The sequence below is a fragment of the Strongylocentrotus purpuratus genome, unplaced genomic scaffold (assembly GCF_000002235.5).
Source record: "Strongylocentrotus purpuratus isolate Spur 01 unplaced genomic scaffold, Spur_5.0 spur5_scaffold_18, whole genome shotgun sequence".
NCBI lineage: Eukaryota > Metazoa > Echinodermata > Echinoidea > Camarodonta > Strongylocentrotidae > Strongylocentrotus > Strongylocentrotus purpuratus.
The window spans coordinates 24,784,588-24,806,093 of record NW_022145603.1 but is presented as its reverse complement, the minus strand read 5'-3'; the positions used below and the strand labels follow the sequence as shown (position 1 = coordinate 24,806,093).

At 39.9% G+C, this 21,506-nt stretch overlaps 1 protein-coding gene across 3 annotated transcripts; it reads right to left on the bottom strand.

Moving 5' to 3' along the window:
- Window positions 1-1,462: 1,462 nt before the first annotated feature.
- LOC752879 (X-ray repair cross-complementing protein 6) lies at window positions 1,463-17,061 on the bottom strand. Of its 3 annotated transcripts, none has more exons than XM_030989561.1 (15): window positions 16,988-17,061; window positions 14,006-14,242; window positions 13,444-13,566; window positions 12,015-12,069; window positions 9,938-10,031; window positions 9,152-9,338; window positions 8,495-8,655; window positions 8,180-8,276; window positions 7,435-7,549; window positions 4,756-4,973; window positions 4,241-4,352; window positions 3,253-3,414; window positions 2,751-2,863; window positions 2,198-2,245; window positions 1,463-1,601 (listed from the first exon to the last, which is right to left on the bottom strand). In XM_030989561.1, exons 2-15 carry the CDS (start codon window positions 14,195-14,197, stop codon window positions 1,488-1,490), a joined length of 1,791 nt encoding a protein of 596 aa, XP_030845421.1. In that variant the 5' UTR covers window positions 14,198-14,242; window positions 16,988-17,061; the 3' UTR covers window positions 1,463-1,487. The 3 variants fall into 3 exon arrangements, with proteins under 3 accessions (XP_030845421.1, XP_030845420.1, XP_030845422.1); XM_030989560.1 differs by having other exon boundaries at window positions 14,006-14,247; window positions 16,988-17,057; XM_030989562.1 differs by lacking the exon at window positions 2,751-2,863 and having other exon boundaries at window positions 1,521-1,601; window positions 14,006-14,247; window positions 16,988-17,057.
- Between the last annotated feature and the right edge of the window lie 4,445 nt (window positions 17,062-21,506).

Here is a 21,506-nt window from a genome sequence, read left to right as displayed (position 1 = left end):
TCTCTTTCTACCCCACCCCTCCCCTCTCTCTCCTATGGTTTGTTTTTCTTCTTCTGTCTTTCACCTTTTGTTCATCCCCTCCCCCTGCCTCCCTCTTTTTTGTTGGTTCTTACGTCCCTACCCCCCCCCCCCCTCCATGCTCTTTCTCTCTCACTTTCACATTCTCCCAGCCTCCCACATCAATTGCTCTCTCTCCTTTCTAATCCACACAAATCTCTTTTACTCCTTCGCATCAACATCTCTACACTACATAAATCTGACATAGAAATGCAAATCATCTTATGAAGACTGTTCTATATTTTGATGCATATACAAAACATATGAGATGACTAAATTCTTACAATGTCTTAATAATTCAGGCAAAACTAAATATTACAGTTCCTCTGTTGTTTCACAACAATAAAGCATCATATGATCCAAAAACTAAGATTACAATGATTGATAATCGCATTACCAGTACTTATTTGCAAGCTGTTTACAGCATAAACTGAAAAGTATGTACAATTCATTAGGGAATACATAAAATAACATAATTATGCTAGTTTAAAATTATATTTTTTCAGCATTCCATGATCTTGAAAGAAGACAAAGAGGGAGATAATATGCATCAGTCTATGAGTAGCATATATAACTCATTGCTTCTTAACCCATCGACTCCTGCTACCGAGTGGCTCCTGTATTAAGCCTATGGGAATTAAACAATTCAGGAGTCAACAGGTTAAACACAAACATTTCTATCGATATCCAATTCTTCAATTCAAAATATTTCCAACATCTATGTAAAGAAATATCCACCCATGTTATGAGTTAATTTTCCTTTTTTAGAAAGCAACACATATAAGGGCATCAGCGAACAAAGAAAAACCGACAAGATCTGCTGCAACAATTATGTCGTCAAAGAAAGACTAGTCTGCAGCGCTCTAATGTTGTCCGTCAAAACAAAAGGCTTGCTAATGACGTTCTTAATTATAAGAAGAAAGACAAGCTTGTCTATGTCCAACTGCAATAATAAAAAATAAAAAAATCTGTACATTTGGCACCAAAATAAACATTTGCAGACAGCAACATGTAAATGTGGTATCTATAAATCATTTGATTGATACACGTCTGTAAAAACCCAATTACACACACACACCCATTTCTAAGGGAGAGTTCAAGTGTGTATTAACTACTTACTCATGTGTCCCTTTTACATGTAATCAGAGGAGTTTGCAGGCACAAACCCTTGCCACTTGCAATGCATAACGCAATCAATAGGCCCTATACTGTAGCCAGAGTTTAACAGAGCTAGGCTTTGCTCAAGGCTTTAGCAATTATGGTAAATCAGAGTCTATGTATGCAGACTATATTGAGAGTGTATTGAAACTGGCAATATCTCATTATAGAAGTAATAATCAAAACTCTTATATTGAATATAGTATAGTTACACAGAACCCCTAACATACAGCACAAATGAGTGTGAGGTCATTATTCCCCTTTAATTCAATTTATAACCCTAAATGGTCATTGATGGTTCCTATGAGGTCATTCTTTCTCCCCGCAGTTGAAAGTCCATTCGTTTGACAGAACTCCTTCAGGACGGCTACGGTCAACTTGGAAAGCTGTCATGAAACAAAAGAAAGAATTAGAATAAATTAGTCATTACACCTAGCATTTGCATAGAGTTCAAATTAAATTTGCAGAGTCTGATGCTCAGCCAATGCCTAGCTGAAATAAAGCAGGAAAGCACATCTCATTTCCATTAATTTAAGTCCACAATATTGCCCATATTTGAAGAACACTTCTTTGCTAATGTAAGAAAAAATTCCTTTTCAAATAAAAGAAACAGGAACATTGTCAAATCACAGAGGGCTGCGAAAATTCCATGAGATTATTGCTCTGGAAGAGACATGAGGGACCCACTTAACAAAGCATTTTTTCAATGACAAACAACAAATATCTGTGAAAAATCTGCTGATAACCAATCAATAGCAAGAAATGCACTAGCTTATAACAAAAACTGTAATTTGTTACTGATGACAAATTTTGTGAAATGGAGCCCTGTAAATCATCTTGACTGTGGAAGTCTGAATTAATGGGCTTTCATAGATCTAAATTCTATGAATCGCAATATAAATTGAGCCATTTCTTTGCAAGGATAATAGAAAAATTTGTAAATTTTATTTATCACAATTCAGTTGGAGAATTCCCTTTTTACCTGTTCTTTTCGGGCTTGTTCAGCAACATCAATGGTACCACCAGCAGCCTAGAGAGAGAGAGAGAGAGAGAGAGAGAGAGATTGCAGTTTTTATTATAATAGATTTGGCTTCATTTGAGCCTGGGAGGGGAAAAGCAAAGAGAGTCACTGTAACCCTCGTTTGACTCAGGACCTGTAATAATGTGCTATCAGTATTTTAAATATTTTGAGTAATGCCCTTAGGGAGGAAATGCTTAGGAGAAAAACATAAATTAATGGTATTTCTGTACACGACAAATGTGCATTACGCTAGTCAAAATACACTGAACAAATTGCCAATTTGAGAAACGCTCATTCTTTTTTCTTTTAATCAATAATGATATTACATGATCTCATTTTTTAGAAATAAATAATGGTTACTTTCTTGTTATTGGTCTGATTTACATCAAACTTTCGCCTTTTTACTTCTATTTATTTTTCTGCTTTTGTACAAATGAACACATTACCAAGGAAGGATCTCTCTTTGATCTAAAAGAAGATCTGACAGATAAGTGTGAGAAGAGAAGACCTGTACCTTCTTTCTAGCAGCAGGTTTGGCCGTGGGGTCGTACCCCTCGGGGAAGACTGACTCCATGAACTCTCTGATGCCAGGCCCCGCCCTCCTCTCAATCATCTCTTTGTTGGGTTCTGATTGGTCAACAGATAACGAACAATTTGAGTACCGGTAGAACATAGCTTTATCAATACAATAATTACAATTAATAATACTCAGTTCTTGTATAGCGCATATCACATTATATAACGTTCCTATGCGTTTTCAAAGAGCATTGGAAATCATATCCTAACTTTAGCTCCAGCAGTGAGTGAGTTTCAAATCCAAGGGGAAACACAAAGAAATCTTACCATTTTCAGCAATGCTTGACACCAGAATATTGCACTTATTCAGACTCTTATTTTTTATCTTTTTTTTCCTTGTGAGCATCAGAATAGAAGTTATGGATAGATGGAGCAGTACAAATGCCTTTTATTATCATCATTATTATTATCATCACTTTCATCCACAGACCCTGTCTTACCGGTATGGTCGACCATATCATCTGTGGTGTCCCTATCGAGCGCTAGGGCCTCCAGGGTCCTGTAGTGCGTCTGGAGGACTGGATTCTCAAAGTTCTCCGAGGAGAACTGGAACTGTAACTTCTTGACAACGTTCTTGGCCTTGTCGATCTGGTCCGGTGTAGCTAATAGATTCAAAGAAATTCACAGAGATTCACAATACAACTGGAGACCCCATGCAATGTATGCACATTCACCACTCCCTGGGGAGCATTCCTAAAGACATAGGTCAAAATATATTACACAATCTACATGTATGTATTATTAACGACGTTCATGGCCTTATCGATCTGGTCAGGTGTAGCTAAGAGATTCAAAGAGATTCCCAAAACAATTAGAGACCTCACACAATTTTTGCACATTCGCCACTCCCTGGGAGCATTTGTAGAGACATGGGTTTAAATACATTACACAATTTATGTAATGTATTATATAAACATAGTAGCTTGATTTTGTTCTTTTTTCTTTTAATCAATAATGATATTACATGATTTTACATGTTGTAAAGTATTGTGCAATTAGTTGCTGGACTACTACTTTGGAATTTTCAAAAACAATATTGAACTGAACTGAATATCAACACTATAAGTACAGTTCATCTTCAACATTATTATAGACAATATCATCCACAGACCCTGTCTTACTGGTATGGTCGACCATATCATTGTGGCAAAAATTATCCAACGACGATGGAAAACATCATAAAATCCATGAAAAACAACAACAACAGAGGAGGGGCTTTTTTCAATCAATATTCCCCATCCCTCGTCCTTCTAAACAATCCCGACAAGTAAACTTACCCCAAGGGTGAGTGGGATGTTCCAGTTTTCTCATAAACCATACTGAATTGAATTGAATATGAACACTATAAGAACAATTCATCTTCAAAAGAGGAGGGGTGTTTTCAATTAATATTCCCCATCCCTCGTCCCTCTCAACAAGTAAACTTACCCCTCGGGTGAGTGGGATGTTCCAGTTTCCTCATGTCATCGGAGAAAGGCAAGAAGATGAGATGGAATCCTGGAGGAGTGATCTGAACGGAATGCTCATCAAGTTCCTCTTTCTGTGGTAGACACAACAAATTGAAACCAACATTGTGATAATATACAAATAATACACAGCGGTGAGGGCATTAGTAAGAATTACCCACACAAGGTACCTTTGGAACAGTCGAACATGCCCGGGCCGGTATCCGAGGGTGTTTGCACTATTTTGAAAGTATCGAGTGTGGGTAATTTTACTAATGCCCGAACAAAATGATGTGTATTATTTGTTTTATAAGATTATGTTTTATATGTTTTATAAAATGATGTTTTTCAACTAGATTTTACGAATGACCGGTCATTATCCAAATTACGCGTTAGGCAAAATAAATGCCTGGTCACGTACGGTGTACGCTTTCAACCAATCATTTGATAAGGATCCACGTCATCATCTTATAAACTATTCTAGCCTACTACTCTTACCTGGGGCAAGAGGGCGACAAACTTTGGGGGTGAATTCTTGCGTGGAATGTAACGGCAGATAGCGACCTTGTCCCGGGCCGAGCATCGCTGCAGGAGCGCATTGAAGAGAGTATTGCTACCCGAAACAGAGGTCTCGTCTGGGAATAGGAACTGGGCTGGCTTGACATGGAAATACTTCTTGAGGGCCGACCTGGGCTTGAAACCCATCAGGGTTAGGCCTATGATTGAAGGAAGAACACAGATAAGATCTTGCATCTTGAATATTAAACATCAACTTATGATAGACCTGTCTTCATCAGCTCGAGTTTGCCAAATAACCCATTATTTTACCTATCCCGATCGCAAATGAGCCAGTTAATTTGCGTCTTCATCAGCCTGCAGTTGCAATTAGCGGGATATTTGGTTGAGAAAATATCACGATAAATCTTGGTCTTGTTTACAAAAAATCCCGCTATTTGGGATATAGCTGGCTTATTTGCGCCCGTCTGAGCTAGTTTGTGATGAATGTATCGGTCTGGTGAAGACGCAATTTCGAGCTTCGGGATAATATCCCTAGTCTGAAAATAGTAGGTAACGGTATTTGGCAAACTCGAGCTGATGAAAACAGGGCTGATGAGACCCATTCATAGTTATAGTACAAATGACCCTGAATATCTACAGATCTTTTGCACATGGAGTAGTCCTAGTTTGTGCATCTGGAAAAAATACTGCCAGGCAGATTTGGTGTCCGATATACCCCTACCACAATGTACGATGTAATGCGAAACTGCATGAAATGGAAAAACAAAATGGCGACTTCGGATGGATGTTCGCGGCAGCTCCGTTAGACTGTCCCTTCCATTACCTTTGCAATGCATTCGCACGAACTTAGATCAAGATCTATCGGCAAATGTTGTGTTAGGACGTTTATTTTCATTTTCATGTCAACAATGCAAGATAAAATTGTCGGTAAGATGTTTGGAAATGTCCTGTACCATAGTGGTATTGTTTTTTACCGTTTCTAGTCCCATACGTGCAAATTCGTGTTGGTTTTGACTTTTTTTTTTTTTTTTTTTTTACTCTTTCGTTGTAAAGGCCGCACCCCGACTTTTTGATGTTTTCTCTTCCCAAAATACTGCAGCCTTTACGCCGGCAAATACGGAAGTGATTACATAACTTTCAAGAGCAGGTATTCTGTATTCACCTAGGTGGGTTTTTACCATTTTGGTAGAAATGACCTTGATCTGCCCATGTGCAGATCATAGGACGAAATGGTTTATTGTAAAATATAATGCAAAATGGAAGAATGCTTCTCTAATAAATGCCCAGTCTTCGGAAATTATATCTAAGTTAACTAGCCTACTCAACAAGAAGTTTAACTGTTAATTGAATATTTTGAATACAGTATAGCCACAAGGAACCCCTTCCACCAAGAGCAAAATACAGTCAATCACCCAAGGGAAACACACAAAGTGGCCTGTGTAGATGGGTGGTCTTTGTAGACAGGTTCCTTTAGTACATGTTTCAATGAGAAACTGTTTTCAAGGGAAACAACAAATGTGGTCTTTGTAGACAGGTGGTTTTTGTAGACAGGTTCCTTTAGTACATGTTTCAATGAGAAACCATTTTCAAGGGAAACACAAAAAGTGGTCTGTGTAGACAGGTGGTCTTTGCAGACAGGTTCCTTTAGTACATGTCAATGAGAAACCATTCTCAAGGGAAACACAAAAAGTGGTCTTTGTCGACAGCTTCCTTTAGTACATGTTTCAATGAGGAACCATTTTCAAGGGAAACAAAAAAATGTGGTCTTTGAAGACAGGTGGTCTCTGTAGACAGGTTCCTTTAGTACATGTTTCAATGAGAAACTGTTTTCAAGGGAAACAACAAATGTGGTCTTTGTAGACAGGTGGTTTTTGTAGACAGGTTCCTTTAGTACATGTTTCAATGAGAAACCATTTTCAAGGGAAACACAAAAAGTGGTCTGTGTAGACAGGTGGTCTTTGCAGACAGGTTCCTTTAGTACATGTCAATGAGAAACCATTCTCAAGGGAAACACAAAAAGTGGTCTTTGTCGACAGCTTCCTTTAGTACATGTTTCAATGAGGAACCATTTTCAAGGGAAACAAAAAAATGTGGTCTTTGAAGACAGGTGGTCTCTGTAGACAGGTTCCTATAGTACGTTTTAATAAGAAACCATTTTCAAGGGAAACAAAAGTGTGGTCTTTGTAGACTGGTTCCTTTAGTACATATTTCAATGAGAAACCATTTTCAAGGGAAACAAAAAATGTGGCCTTTGTAGACAGGTTCCTTTAGTACATGTTTCAATGAGAAACCATTTTCAAGGGAAACAAAATATGTGGTCTTTGTAGACAGGTGGTCACTGAAGTAGGTTTGAATGTATATTCTTAACAATAATAATAATAGCTAGTTCTTATATAGCGCTTTTCAGGACCGATTGCCATTTTTTACAAGCGCACACTTGCTAATCTAAGCACATTAACTTTCGCACCCTACCAGATACCCATTTAACACCTGGGTGGAGGGTGGCAAATGTAGATCAATGTCTTGCCAAAGGACATTAGTGCTGCAGCGGGACTTGAACCGCGGACCTTGTGATTCACAGTCCGGTGACATATCCACTCGACCACGACACCTCTACTTGTTTGTGATTGGTACACAGTAAATGAAAATGTTACGAACCTGGATCATAAAACTTCTTGACTTCATCCACCTCATCCTTCTCAAAGATGATGTTCTTTCCACCGTACGTCTGGTATTTCTTGATGTCTGAAGGCATCAGAAGCTCTCCCGTATCCTGAAATATTAATATCAAAGAAAGTCACTTAAAGATACAGTTGAGTTCTGGTCATGCGGTTGCATTGTGAAAGAAACGGTGTGGAATTGATCAGAAAAAGTTGATCATGTAGCATATAATTATTGGTGTGTACTGCAAGGTTCAGGAGGAGTGAGATTGTAAAGTGATTTTCAAGCGTAATATTGCATCCTCATACCTAGAATCACTTAACAATCTCACTCCACTATTTAAGTCTTTACTCAGAGCCACAAATACGTGTGGGTTCCTAATGTAACAGGGACACCAAAAATGTCACAAAGTGGGTCACTAATTTATGGAGTTACCCATATATATATAATAACGAAGGTATTATTTCTATTAATAAATTATTCTGGATTTAAAGTATTATCCTAACTATCTGTCAAAAAAGTGCAAAGAGACCACCATCATTAACAGCGCTGATCTGGGATGGCGGCCTCAAACAAAAATCATAGTTCAAAATTTAAAATCCAATTCAAATTCAATTCAAATTCAAATTTAAAAAAAAAAAAAAAAAAAAAAAAAAAAAAAATCAAAATTCACATTCAATTTAAATTCAAATTCAAAATTTAATTCAATTAACCAAACCAATAAGTATTCTGCTTTTCTCACCTCACAGTACATCTTAGATTTATTCTTGAGAGCCTCATTGGTCTGTCGATGTAACTTCACAGGATAGGGTTTAGCCTGCTGCCTTACAAGGGTGTACCTTCAAACACACAAAAAATAGTACTGGTTATTGCATTATTTGGCATCACCTACTCTTTATTGGAACAGCGTGCAAAGGTGGTGACTCTACTCTAGACGGGCCTCCGTTTAACGTTCTCTCCAAGGGACAGATTTTAACATAGCCTGCGTTTATGAAACATCAGCATCATCATCATCACCACAATCACCATAATCATTACTATTGTTACTCCAACTTACACGCCCACGCCTAGTTCCAGTCCCTTTCCGAGGGAGAAGGGAATCCTCCCCGTGGTCCTCTTCTTGTGGTCTTTTGCTCGTACCCTCGCCAGAAGCTGCTCAAACTTCTCAGAAGCATCGGGAATTAAACCCTCCTCATCCTCGCTTCCATGGACAATGTCCTGCAAAGTTCCAGTTACAAAAATTATTTGACAAAGGCTTACAGCTAAAAATCATCATCTTTCATCTCCTTTCTCTCTTAATTGTTTCATTATCATTTATCGCTTTCTTCTCAAATTTTCATCAAAAAACAGAAACATGTTGATTTGGCAGTGCTTGGCAGTATAGAGATCACACTTTGAAGATATTTTATGCCAACTATGCAATCTTATTTTCAATTTTTCTGGCTCCTCCCCCTTCCTCAGGGGCATTGACATCATTAAACAATGTTAATTTCTTTCCCCCTCTCTCTCTCTCTCTCTTTCTCCTCCCCCCTGCTCTCTCTCTCTCTCTCTGTCTCTCATTCCCCCCACACTCTCTCTATCCCTCTCTTTCTCCTCCCCCCTGCTCTCTCTCTCTATCTCTCGCTATCTCTTATCCTCTCTCTATTATCCTCTCCCTCTATCTTCATCTCCCTCTATCTCTCCCTCTCCCTCCCTCTCTCTCTTCTTCTCATACCTGATAGAATTCAGAGAAGCGGAATGGAGAGTCAGGCAGAGCCATATGCATGAGTAGGATCTCGATCCCGATGTCATCCAGATCCTTGGCCTTCTGCTTGGCCTGTCGCTGGAACGCTACATTCTTGTCATGGGGGTGGTCATCGTTAGTAAAGAGAAGAACGCGCTTGTGACCCACCTTCTGTGGACTGTCAAACAAGTTGAAAAAAATCATCATCATTTATTCTATTTATTAATTTATTTCTGATATTTATACAGGGTGGCACACATCACCAATTTGGTGGTCTTTCATGAGGCCTTGTTTGATTTGTTTGTACTATTTCAAAAACTTTTCATTTCCAGTAAAAACTGAATAATAATATGCACCAGTGCTGAAGTCTGGAATTCATTTACGGTTTAGTGTAAGATATTGGGAATTGAATGTGAAGCAATCGTCTCTGGAGCACGTACTGTACATCTGATGTAGGACAAATGGGACACACAGGAACTACATACATGCCAACATTTGAAAATCAGAAATCTGTACAAATTATGCTATTTTCAAAAAAAAGAGGAACAATCCTAACTCTCCTATTCAACACTACAGACAAATTTGTACAGGAAGAGGAACACCTGCATTAAAATGATAATTATCTTCTCCCAAAAAGAGGAATGTTCCTCTTTAATCTGAACAGTTGGCATGTATGGAACTATAAGAAATCATTCTATTCTGAAACGAACTGCATGTGAAGGGCCAAGTCAAGTACAGATCCATGGTCAACTCTACCATGATTTGATAATGTCATACCTTTGTGAAAACATGTTAGAACACGTCCAGAGGGCGTCGCTGAGGCTGTAGCCACTTTCAAATCCAAACTTGTTGGCAAAATCATTGTTGCCCTCTGTAGAGAGAGAAGAATGAAATTAAAAAATGAATGAAAAACGCATTTATAACAAAATGAACTTCAGTTAATCATGTTTGAATAGTTTTCTTTATCATGGCTCATTCACACATGTTTTGTCAATAAATGATCAGCTCATTCTTGTCACATTGTTTTTATAAGGAGGTATTTGAAGAGCGATCCTTTTTTAGGGGACATTTCTGCTTTGGTATTCTTCCAAAGTGACAAAGAATAAAAAGCTCACAAATTATTTCACATCTTCACCAGTCCAGAACACAACCTTCTCCTTAAGTTATCACCCATTAATTTATTAATCGATCAATCAATCAACCAACCAACAAACCAAACAAAAAAATAATCAATCAATCAATCCATCAAACTTTGGTTCTCCACTAAATCAATAATTTGCTGAAATATACAAGTAACCACTCAGTTATCCAACAAATGCGCAAGTGGCGATTGCTCTGGGCTTTATGGGGAATTACAGCGTAACAGACATGACATACACCCTTTCCAACATTTCGAGTATCCGGACTTATCACCTTATATCGATGATTTTTTGGCTACCCGGTAGTTAAGAATTTTCAAAGATTTTTCATGAAATGCCGATATAGGGCAAGTGAAACGGTTGCCATTGGGTTTTAGATTAGGTTTAGGGTTGCAATTAGGTAGTGTTTAGTCCAGGGTTGAAGTTAACTAGATGGAATTCGACTGCGCGCAGTCGAAAATGATGCTTCCGTCATAGAGCAATTTTACAAACCAAAACAGAAGAAATTTTTCGAATTCAAGTTCAATTGTAATCCATTGACAGGTTCTCAGAATATCGTGATTACAAGCAATTTCTCATATACATATATGACCCTTTGATCTTTGACCTCATGACCCTAAAATCTACTCAGTTCATTGGCTCTGCAACATGTCCTGAGTTAAATAGTAATCCATCTGTCAGTTCTAATGAGAATGCGTTCACAAGCTATTTTTGCATACATAATGAGCCCATGATCTTTGACCTTTGACCTTATGAACCAAGAATCTACTCAGTTCATTGGCTCTGCAAGTAACATACATGACCTAATTTTGGCAGGAATCCATCAATCGGTTCTTGAGATAACGCGATCACAAGCTGTTTTTGCATACATAATGTGTGCTGTGGCCTTTGACCTTTGACCTCATGACCACTAAATCTAATCAGTTCATCGGCTCTGCAAGTAACATACATGACCTAAGTTTGGCAGCAATCCATCAATCGGTTCTTGAGATAACGCGATCACAAGCTGTTTATGCATACATAATGAGCCCTGTGACCTTTGACCTTTAACCTCATGACCCCAAAATCTAATCAGTTCATTGGCTCTGCAAGATACATACATGACCAAAGTTTGGCAGGAATCCATCAATCGGTTCTTCAGATAACGCGATCACGAGCTGTTTTTGCATACCTAATGAGCCCTGTGACCTTTGACCTTTGACCTCATGACCCCAAAATCTAATCAGTTCATCGGCTCTGCAAGATACATACATGACCAAAGATTGGCAGGAATCCATCGATCGGTTCTTCAGATAACGCGATCACAAGAACGGGACGTACGTACGGACGGACGGACGGACAACCCGAAAACATAATGCCTCCGGCTACTTCGTAACGGAGGCATAAAAATCTGGTTAGTCTATGATATTAACCGACGTCGCTGGAGCAAGTGTGTCGTGTGATCAATCAATCAATTAAAGGCCATCTGTACTAGTTTGGCAAAGGGGATTAGACCACCCACCAAGGTAACTGACAGGTGGCTATCTCATCAACTCAGCTCTCAATTAACATAAGAAAAAGGGGATCATGGGGACCAACAGGCACCGAATAGGCATTGTTTGCTAATTGCTATATAGAGGGAGCAAGAAGCTACAAGAAGTACAGTGGGGCTTTATCAATCAATCAATTAAACAATCACACGATTTCATGACAACATATTCTGGATGTGAACATACCTGTAAGGAAAGACTCCAACTCCAGAATTCTACTGGCGCTAGGCTGATCAAGGTCCTGTTATGCACAAGAAAAATATAAATGCAAACTGAAATCAACTCTCAAAATAAAGGTAGACAGAAAATACATACATAAATAAACAAACAAACATGAAATGGTTGATTAGAAATGCATTAAGAGGCCAAGGGTTCAAATCCCGACACGGCACTAATATCCTTTTGCAAGATATTAACCTGCACCTGCTACTCTCCACCCAGGTGTTAAATGGGTACCCGGTAGGATGCGACTGTCATTGTTGGTCAAACAGTTTTTGAGCGTCAAGTAACGCCTGGCTGGAATGCTCCCCAGGGAGTGGAGATTGTGCACACATTGTGTGTGGGCAAGCACTGAATCAAATGACCGGGTTAATAGTATATATCTGTAAAGCGCTTAGAGACATTGTATTACACCCTATATAAAAGCAGAATATTATTATATTATTACGATATTGTCTCTATCAATTCTTTACAGCCAGTTGAAACATAAACATGATCAACTTGAGGCCCAATGGGCTTCGCAGTGTCATAGCAATATTGCCAATAATCTTCCCACTATCCCATCTGTCTGTTTTTTTCCAGGTTGACGTTGGATCTACGAGGGTCAGTCAATTTTAAAACTGTGACCATTTTGAATTAAACTAGAACAAATTTCCATTCAGATCAATGAAATCCCCCCCCCCCCCCTCCAAAAAAAAAAAAAAAAAAAAAATTATTTTAATGTTTTAAATGATAATAACAATCATGATAGTTGCTGGTTCCAATAAATGATAGGGGCAGTAATGTTGTAACACTTTAAATGCTTTCTTCGCCTCTTTGTGCAGTTGCTTGTTAGCAACAAATGTAATTCTGCACAAAACAATAGGCAACAATTCACTGAAGATTTACTTGAAGTGAAACGCATGGCTCTGCAAAACTACACATTTCCAGTCTTGGTTAGTTCCATCACAACCCTTTTAACACTGGTATAGATTAATTCAAACAATTCAATAATCTTGAACACTTCTATTCCATGATAAATATCTTGTGGCACAGGAGGCCTGTCTTCATCAGCTCGAGATTGCCAAATATCCCGCTATTTGAACTATCCTGATCGCAAATTATCCAGTTAATTTGCGTCTTCATCAGCCCGAAGTGGCAATTTGCGGGATATTTGGTCAAGATAATCATCCCAAGATATCTTGGGCTAGTTTGCAAAATATCCTGCTATTTGTCCTGTGCATCTTCACCAGCCCGAAGAGTTCCAAGGTCAAGTCTCGAGCTGATGAAGACACGATTTGTATCTTCAGGATTATTTCCCAAATCAGAAATAGCAGCCTATTTGGCAATCTCGAGCTGAAGACAGGCCTGAGGAGAACATTTGTGTGGCCTATAAAGAATTAAACCAACCGCTTACCTGAAGGGCATAGATATGTTTGAAACTTCCACTGTTTTTGTCCTTTTCTGTCCCAAAGAACACCACGCCAACCAGATCCTTATCACTGCTGATGATTTTGTTGCTTAGTACAGTCTTGGCACACTGAAGAATTGAGAAAAGAAAAGAAAACGTGCCAATGTGAACAAGGTCAATGTGTACTGGAATAAAGTGGCTGCCTCCAAAATGTGCAATAATATTCCACTTGCCATCAGAGAATCAAACAGTCTTGCCTTTTCTATTGATATCAACACCATACCGGTGAGTTGGCTCAGTCAGTAGAGCGTCCGCCTTACAACCGGGAGGTCGTGGGTTCGAACCCCGGCCGCGTCATACCAAAAGACGTTAAAAGACGGGAGTTGCTGCTACCTTGTTTGGCGTTCAACAATAAGGGATATTAGATAGGTCAACGTCGATCTGGCGCTGCTCAGTGGCTGCCGGGCTCACGATCAATTGGGCAAAAAGAATTTCCATTTTTGGTTTAACTTAATAAAATTTGGAGTGGACTTTAAAAGATTATTATTATTATTATTATTATACATACCTCAATGCTCATCTCAAAATGGCTCCTGTCATCGTCCTTCTCAAACATCTGCTCGGAGCAGTCGATGAGGAAGATGAGGCTGTCCTTCCCAGCATTCTTCCACTCGGCCCCTCCGTACTCCTCCTCATCATGGTCCTCGTCATCCCCTGCATCATAGTACCCGAAGCCAGAGTTTCCTCCCCAGTTGCTCATGCTTGCTTAGAGTACGGTTGTCAGGGCTGGACTCGTTCGTAGTACCTAGACTATGGACATTCAAAAACTTTCTTATGAATATTCATTAATACTCAAATCAAGATGGCTGCTGACGACAGGTCTTTCTCAAATAATTTGGGATCAGATTCAAAATAATAGAACAAACTATTAATATTATATAGCCGTTAAGGTGCAATTTTCATATTTTTCTATCGTGATAACGTCATTACGAACTCGTAACTTGTGCAGTTTTTTTCTTCATAATCATTTTGCCTTGTGCGTAGACTAGACCTAGATGAAAGATCTAGAATGGATAAAATTTAAATGAGAGTTTAAAATACAGCTGCAATATATGATTATGATTATAATTAGTAAAAAATTGGGCTAAAACTCATTTGCTAAGAATAAGATTAAGAATGGAATGGATATTATTATTAAACTGCTAAAAAATGTATAGACCTATGGAACTACACTAGCTAGGCACATTCATGGGGCACTAGAGGGCGCTTCGCGAGCGTACGAAAATCTGAATGGCCTTGCTGCGGTGGGTCGGCAATAATCAGCCCAAAACTTGGATATGGGAGGGTGGAAGGATATCTTTTTTATAATGTTATCCGGTCTTACCCCTAACCATCCTATGTTTAATCTATGTAGAAATAACATGCGAGTACGATAAGAGAAACATCGGGCCCATTACTGATGCAACTTTTTAAATATTAACCTAGAAATGACCACCAAACGGAAAAAAATGACATTTTTTTCCGACAAATCTTCATAAAATCTGAGTTATAAACAACTCACAACTAGGCTCGGTAATGCAAATACGATTTTCTGAAAATTCAGGTGTGATTTTTTAAGTTTCTTTCAAGTATATTTCTGCGCATCGCAGCGCAAATTTTCTTCACTGCTTCAAAATCACCCTTGAAATTTTTTTTTGCAACGAATTTGATACGGGGTCCGCGAGTGTTCCCCGTTCCTTGCGTATTGAAAGTTTGGTAATACAAAGTTTGCATTGACTCGCGCACGAAAAAATGGCTCGAAAACAAATGTCAAAACGAGAAATAAACAAGCTTTTGTATAGTTATAAGAGATCTACCGAGGTTTCTTTGTCGATATAATTTATTATATAGTCTCAATTAGAATTCAGAATTATCTCACTGAAACCGACGATGTTCTCGATCGTAGTTATTTTCACTTTGCCAGCAGACGTTCTAGCGTGGTTTTGGCAAAAAGCTAGCCCGCCACCTTCCCACCTCGAACCTTTCGAGTTCCGCTAAAATTGTGCGCTGCGGAGCTCCGAGGGTGCGTTGGTATCGCTGGCAAACTCTTGGGCGGCTAGCTCCCCACGACGGACCATTCGCGGTATGGCGAGAGTGTGTGTGTGAGATACGATTTTGGATTCGAGAACGCACGTACCACACAACCGTGCGCGTCATTTTCAGCTGTCGAATGTCTACGACCAATTTTACATGTACGATTTTTAGTACAGATACTTGGTCAGTTTTCTTCTTATATCTTTGGTTTTACAACATTTAAAAATATAATTTCTTCAAATTTGCTCCTGACTCAGTTCAGACTAATTGTCTGATGTGTTTTCAAGTCAATTTCTTGAATATATTTTTTTGCATGAATTTGCCTAACACTAGCGCCGATTTTTCAACATGGATGTCGATTTTGACCCATAATTTCCTGAAAAGGGACCATTAAACGCATTATTTCAGTCATGTTGGTCAGTGGAACACCGATAGCTTAGGACCATATATATATATATATATATAGATAATAGATATATATTTTCTATATCTGGGATATCTTATGTATCAGTTGGAGAAGGGTGAAGCTCCCATGTCAATAGCATCTATTTTTGTAAAGAATAACCAAATACACAAATACTCTACTAGGCAGGCTGCCTTATACCATGTATCATCAGCTATAACTCAGCTTAGGATTAATACACTTGCACATACTGGACCAAAGTATTGGAACTCTTTAGACTGTTCTATTAGGCAGTCTGTAAGCTCTTCTGTCTTCAAACGTAAGCTGAAATTTCATCTACTGTACACCTACAGTGAATAGATCTGATTTTTATTAGTATTCAATATAGGTAACTGGAATAGCATGTCCCCCCCCCCCCCCCCCGTGTTGTACATTATCCTCCTTCCCCCATTTCTTTACTTTTCCGTTATCTTTATTCTGTTTTCTTTTTTAGTCTACCATATTTTGTAAATTAGTGGTAGATCTGATATTTATTTATAGTCTGTATAGGTAACTAGATTAGTATTAGTCCCCCTCCCCCTGTAATATAACCTACTTCTTTAAAAAAAAAAAAGAAAGTTGTTTCTGTAAAGGTGATCTGTGTTTTAACAAGCTGTGGCCTGTGCTTTTTTAACAGACCACCTCTTTTTCCACATTTGTTAAAGTCTTAACTGTTTCATTGTTAATGTATTTATGCTAGTTTACGATGAACTTGTTACTACTGTTACTGAATGAAATGTTTTTTTTATGCAAGTGGAAAGAAATAAATAAATCTTGAATCTTGAATCTTGACCAAACATGGATATGATTGATTGATTATGAATATGAGCTGAAGTGTAATTTTAGCAACATCATCAACATCAACGTGTGGGACTAGGCACAGGCAGAGAGCTCGCAGTCACAATCAATCACTCACAAATAAATCAGTTTCCACAACTACATCTACATGCCACCAACAAAATTAGTCTAAATTTCAAAACAACAAATATACAAGATGTAATAGAAAGATAAAATGTACAAAACAGGCTAGCATACCCTTCGGATTTTTCAAATTTGTCTGCAGAAATGCAAAATGGTATGGTATGGTGTCTTTGCAGGAGCAAATCACTAAATAGTAGCGGCGCGGTTTCATCCCGGGGTTTCATTCAAAGGGCATGACCACTCCCCCCCCCCCCCCCCCCCCCCTTGATCACTTCAATTCAAATATTGCATTTCCGATGGATAGACATATGAGGGGGCAGGCGAATTCCTTATGTATGTGATATAGGGTAAGGCCTACATACAGCAGTGGTAGATTTTGGGGGGCACAAGGCGCACGTGCCCCCCGCCCCCCCCCCCCCCCCCCAGTAAAAAAAAGGGGGAAGGGGGAAAAGAAAAAGGGAGAGGGAGAAAAAAGAGGGGAAAAGAAAAGAAAAGGGAAGAGAGAAAAAGAAGAAAAGAGGGAGGAGATAGAGAAAAGGGAGGGGGAAAGGAAGAAAGGGGAAGAGAGAGGAGAGAAAAGGCAGGAAAGGAAGAAAATGGAAGGGGGGCACGCAATTTTGCAGTGTGCATAATATTGGGTCTCTCTTACCAGGCGTGTAGCCCCCCCCCCCCCCACAAAAAAGCACAATAAACAACAAAAAGAGATTGAAAGGGGGGGGGGGCAAAAGAGAGAATTTTTGTGAGTTAAAGGAGAAAGGAAAAATGAAAGAGAATTAAACAACGATAGAAAAGAGGTGCAAGATCATGAGGAATTGCATTTCTTTTAAAAGAATATTTGGATAACCACCCGGGGCGTCGATAAGGGGGATGTGGGGTGGCGACGCCCCCCCCCCCCGGCCACACACACCTGTCACTTTATTAATGAAAGGGAAAGAAGAAAAAGAAAAGGAAAGAAAGGAAAGAAAGGAAAGAGAAGAGAAGAAAGAAAGAGAAAAGGAAAAAAAGAAGAGAAAAATGAATTCAGACAAGGATTCAGAGTAATAATTTAATGAAACGTGAAAGCTTCCGTGCTTCGCCCGGGAGTGAGGAAACTGAATTCAGACAAGGATTACGGATCGAGTCGAAAACAGTACAACGAATCGTCTTCTTTCTCTAACGTCGTAGCTTCTGCGCTTCGCGCGGGACTCGATCGAGGGGCAAAACAAGAAGTAAGAGTCGGGAGCAGTACAACGAATCGTCTTCTTTCTCTAATAATTAATTTTAATGAAGTTTCAAAGCTTCCGCGGGGGAAACTAAAAAATTAGTTCCTGGCCCCGGGTTTATAGGGTTAAATTTGTAGACATTGTGATATTGGCATTAATTTATTTGTCGGTAATTGGTGGCTAGTTTTGTCGGTAATTGGTGTCCTTTACACACCCCCCCCCCCTCCGCCCCCCTCACCCCACTAAAAACGGTGTAGCGACGCCCCTGATAACAACACAGTTTATACACTCCAGATAATTGTTGCAAGTAGGCCTACTACTGGTGAAGTACCAGCAACGAAGCATAATATACAACAGGCGCGCCGGAAGCAGTTTGGGATTGGGGGGGGGGGGGGGGGGGGGGGGCAAACATTCCAGGGGGCTCACTTTCCAGGGGCAGTGACGTAATGAGAAAAGTTCGGAAGTGGGGGGGGGGGGGCAGACGAAAAATATGCATCACCACCAGTCTTACACGTTACATGCAGGTCCCGCGGAACGTTTTTCAAAGTGGAGTATTATCGATCAGGTAGAGCGTAAATTGACGTGGGGTCCAGGGCATAGGCCTCGGCAGGGAGTCAAGGGGCTGAGCCCCCGGAAGCTCAGGGGTTTTAGGTATTTAATTACGGTAAGATGAGCATCCAGGGGCCCTCTGTAAGGCAATTGACGTGTTCCAAGGGGGGGAGCCCCCAGAAACTCAGAGGTTTTAATATTTAATTACGGTCAGATGAGCATCCAGGGGCCGTCTTAGGGCCCTTGGTGTGGTCCAGAGGGCAGAGCCCCCGGAAGCTCGGGGGTTTTAGGTATTTAATTACGGTCAGATGAGCATCCACGGGCCCGCCTTAGGGCCCTTGGTGGGGTTCCAGGGGGCAGAGCTTCCGGAAGCTCAGGGGTTTTAGGTATTAAATAACGGTCAGATGAGCATCTAGGGGCCCGCCTTAGAGCCCTTGTTGGGGTCCAGGGGGCAGAGCCCCTGACGCTCGGGGGTTTTAGGTATTTAATTACGGTCAGATGAGCATCCAGGGGCCCGCCTTAGGTCCGGGGGTGGAGGCCCCGTAAGCTCTGGGGTTTTAAGCATTTAATTACGGTCAGATGAGCATTTTTTATACCTTATTTGTGACATTGGCAGGTCACTTATTTTTTTTTCCGTCTTTCTTTCTTTTTCTCTTTAACATACTTTTTAAAAAAAGGAGGGGGGGGGGGCTCGAGCCAAGCCACTTTGCAGACCATGACATAAAGGCTTCTAAATAAGCGTATTTCGCCTGACAGTAATGTGGGAATTTCTTATTTTCCAACAAACGCATAAAAAGGTATGACTTACAAAAAAAATGGAGAAAAAAATGCCGGAAAATCATGTCACAACATCAAAATTTCTAAATCACTTGTTTCGAATAAGAAATACATTACCCCCCCCCCCCATCAGTACGCCAGCGTTCAGGGGCTCATGTCTTCTCACCCCTACAACAAAAACACGGACACGCTTTCCCATTCTCGCACAATATGTCCACGATATGCGCGTATCGCTATTATAGAGACCTCCATTTAAAATACCGTATAGGTGGCATGCGCAATGTTTATGAAATTTAATTCCTGTGAACTTTCCTTTTTCTTTGAATGGAATTGTATATCTGATTTAATTCAGGTTTTTATTATTGTTTCGTTCTTTTGGATTAAAAATACAAACCATGTTTACTCCTTTACTGTTTTGTTTGTTTTTTTTTGGAGGGGGGGGGGGCGTTTTGGGGGGGCAAAAATGCGTTTTGCCCCCCCACTTTTTTGATTGGGGGGGCAACTGCCCCCCCTGCCCCCCCACTTCCGGCGCCACGTCTCGCGACGTGACTCGCGTCGTGATAGATAACTTTTCTCTAACTTTTATCCAATCAGAAGGCCTCGTTTTTTCTCTCCAGAAAGTGCAGGGCAGCGTTTCTCGAAACCGTCATAACTACAAGTTCACCGACATCCCATTGAAAGGCGTGTATTAAGTTTAACACACGTTTCAATGGGATGTCGGTGAACTTGTAGTTATGACGGTTTCGAGAAACGCTGCCCGGGTGGACACTAATAATGCGCCAAATGTGGTTCTCAAATTGCAAAATATCCCTATTTTCATATATTTTACCCCATGCGATTTTGTGCTCCCCCCGTAAGAAATTCCTGGATCCGCCACTGATACAGAGGCCATAGTTTGCAGCTTTTTTTCTGCTTCCACTTATCATGGCTGTAATATGATATATAATTATTATGTGGTATAATGTTTGACAACTTTCCTTTTGTATTTTGTTTTGTTTGCCTTACTATAAGTGTGCACTTTTGTACCTTAATTTATATCGTTGTGAAAATAAAATAAAATTATGAAAGTTATGAAATGTGTTATAAGGCTCTGCCCCCGGTTATTGATCTTTAGGGGACGTCGATCATCTTTCGCTACAAATGAATAATTTTCAATGATTAATTCAAGTTAATTGTAACTTAATTATTTCGATATTTGTAGTATAGGCCTACTTAATTGTATATAGATAATCCAAAGTTATGGATGCCATTTCCATCACTGATTGAGAAAGATCTGAGGAGGGAGAAACATCATAAACATGTTTATACCACTGGTTTATACTACATAGGCTACTTTGATTCTTTAACCTTTGGTGTATAATTGACAAATATATAATCTCTTACATAAAAATGTCAATATTAATGTATAATGTATATAGGAGGGGATATCTTGCAAGCCGTACCTAGTCAAACCTATCTTGGAGTTGAAATTCATGAGCATCTCAGCTGGAAGCCTCATATCAATGCCGTTGCAGCAAAAGCAGGAAGAACCTTGGGATTCCTAAGAAGAAACATCAGCAAATGCTCATCGCATATTAAACAACAGGCCTACATCTCCTTGGTACGCTCCCAGCTAGAATATGCCTCCGTCGTCTGGGATCCATACAGACAAAATCAGATTGACCAGCTTGAGAAAATCCAAAGAAGGGCAGTACGCTTCATATGCGGAAACTACCAACGAGATGCCAGCGTCACCAAAATGAGAGAAGATCTAGCACTCCAACCCTTAGAGGAGAGACGCAGGCAAGCCCGATTAACCATGCTTTACAAAGCCATCAACCACCTAGTCGCAGTACCAATTCCAGACTACATCCAACCAAGACTCCGTTCAACACGTCAGCAACACCGACACAGATTCATGAGACCCAGCTCCAACTCTGACAGCTACAGGCAAAGTTTCTTCCCAAGAACACTCCGGGACTGGGATGAGCTCCCTACCAACTTCATTGAACTGCCCTCTGTGGAGAAGTTCAAGGGAGCCATCAGCGCCTAAATCATAGGAGGATCTGTTTTTACTCGCACAACTTGTATACGCACTATGCACTAATCAGTCAATCATGACCACT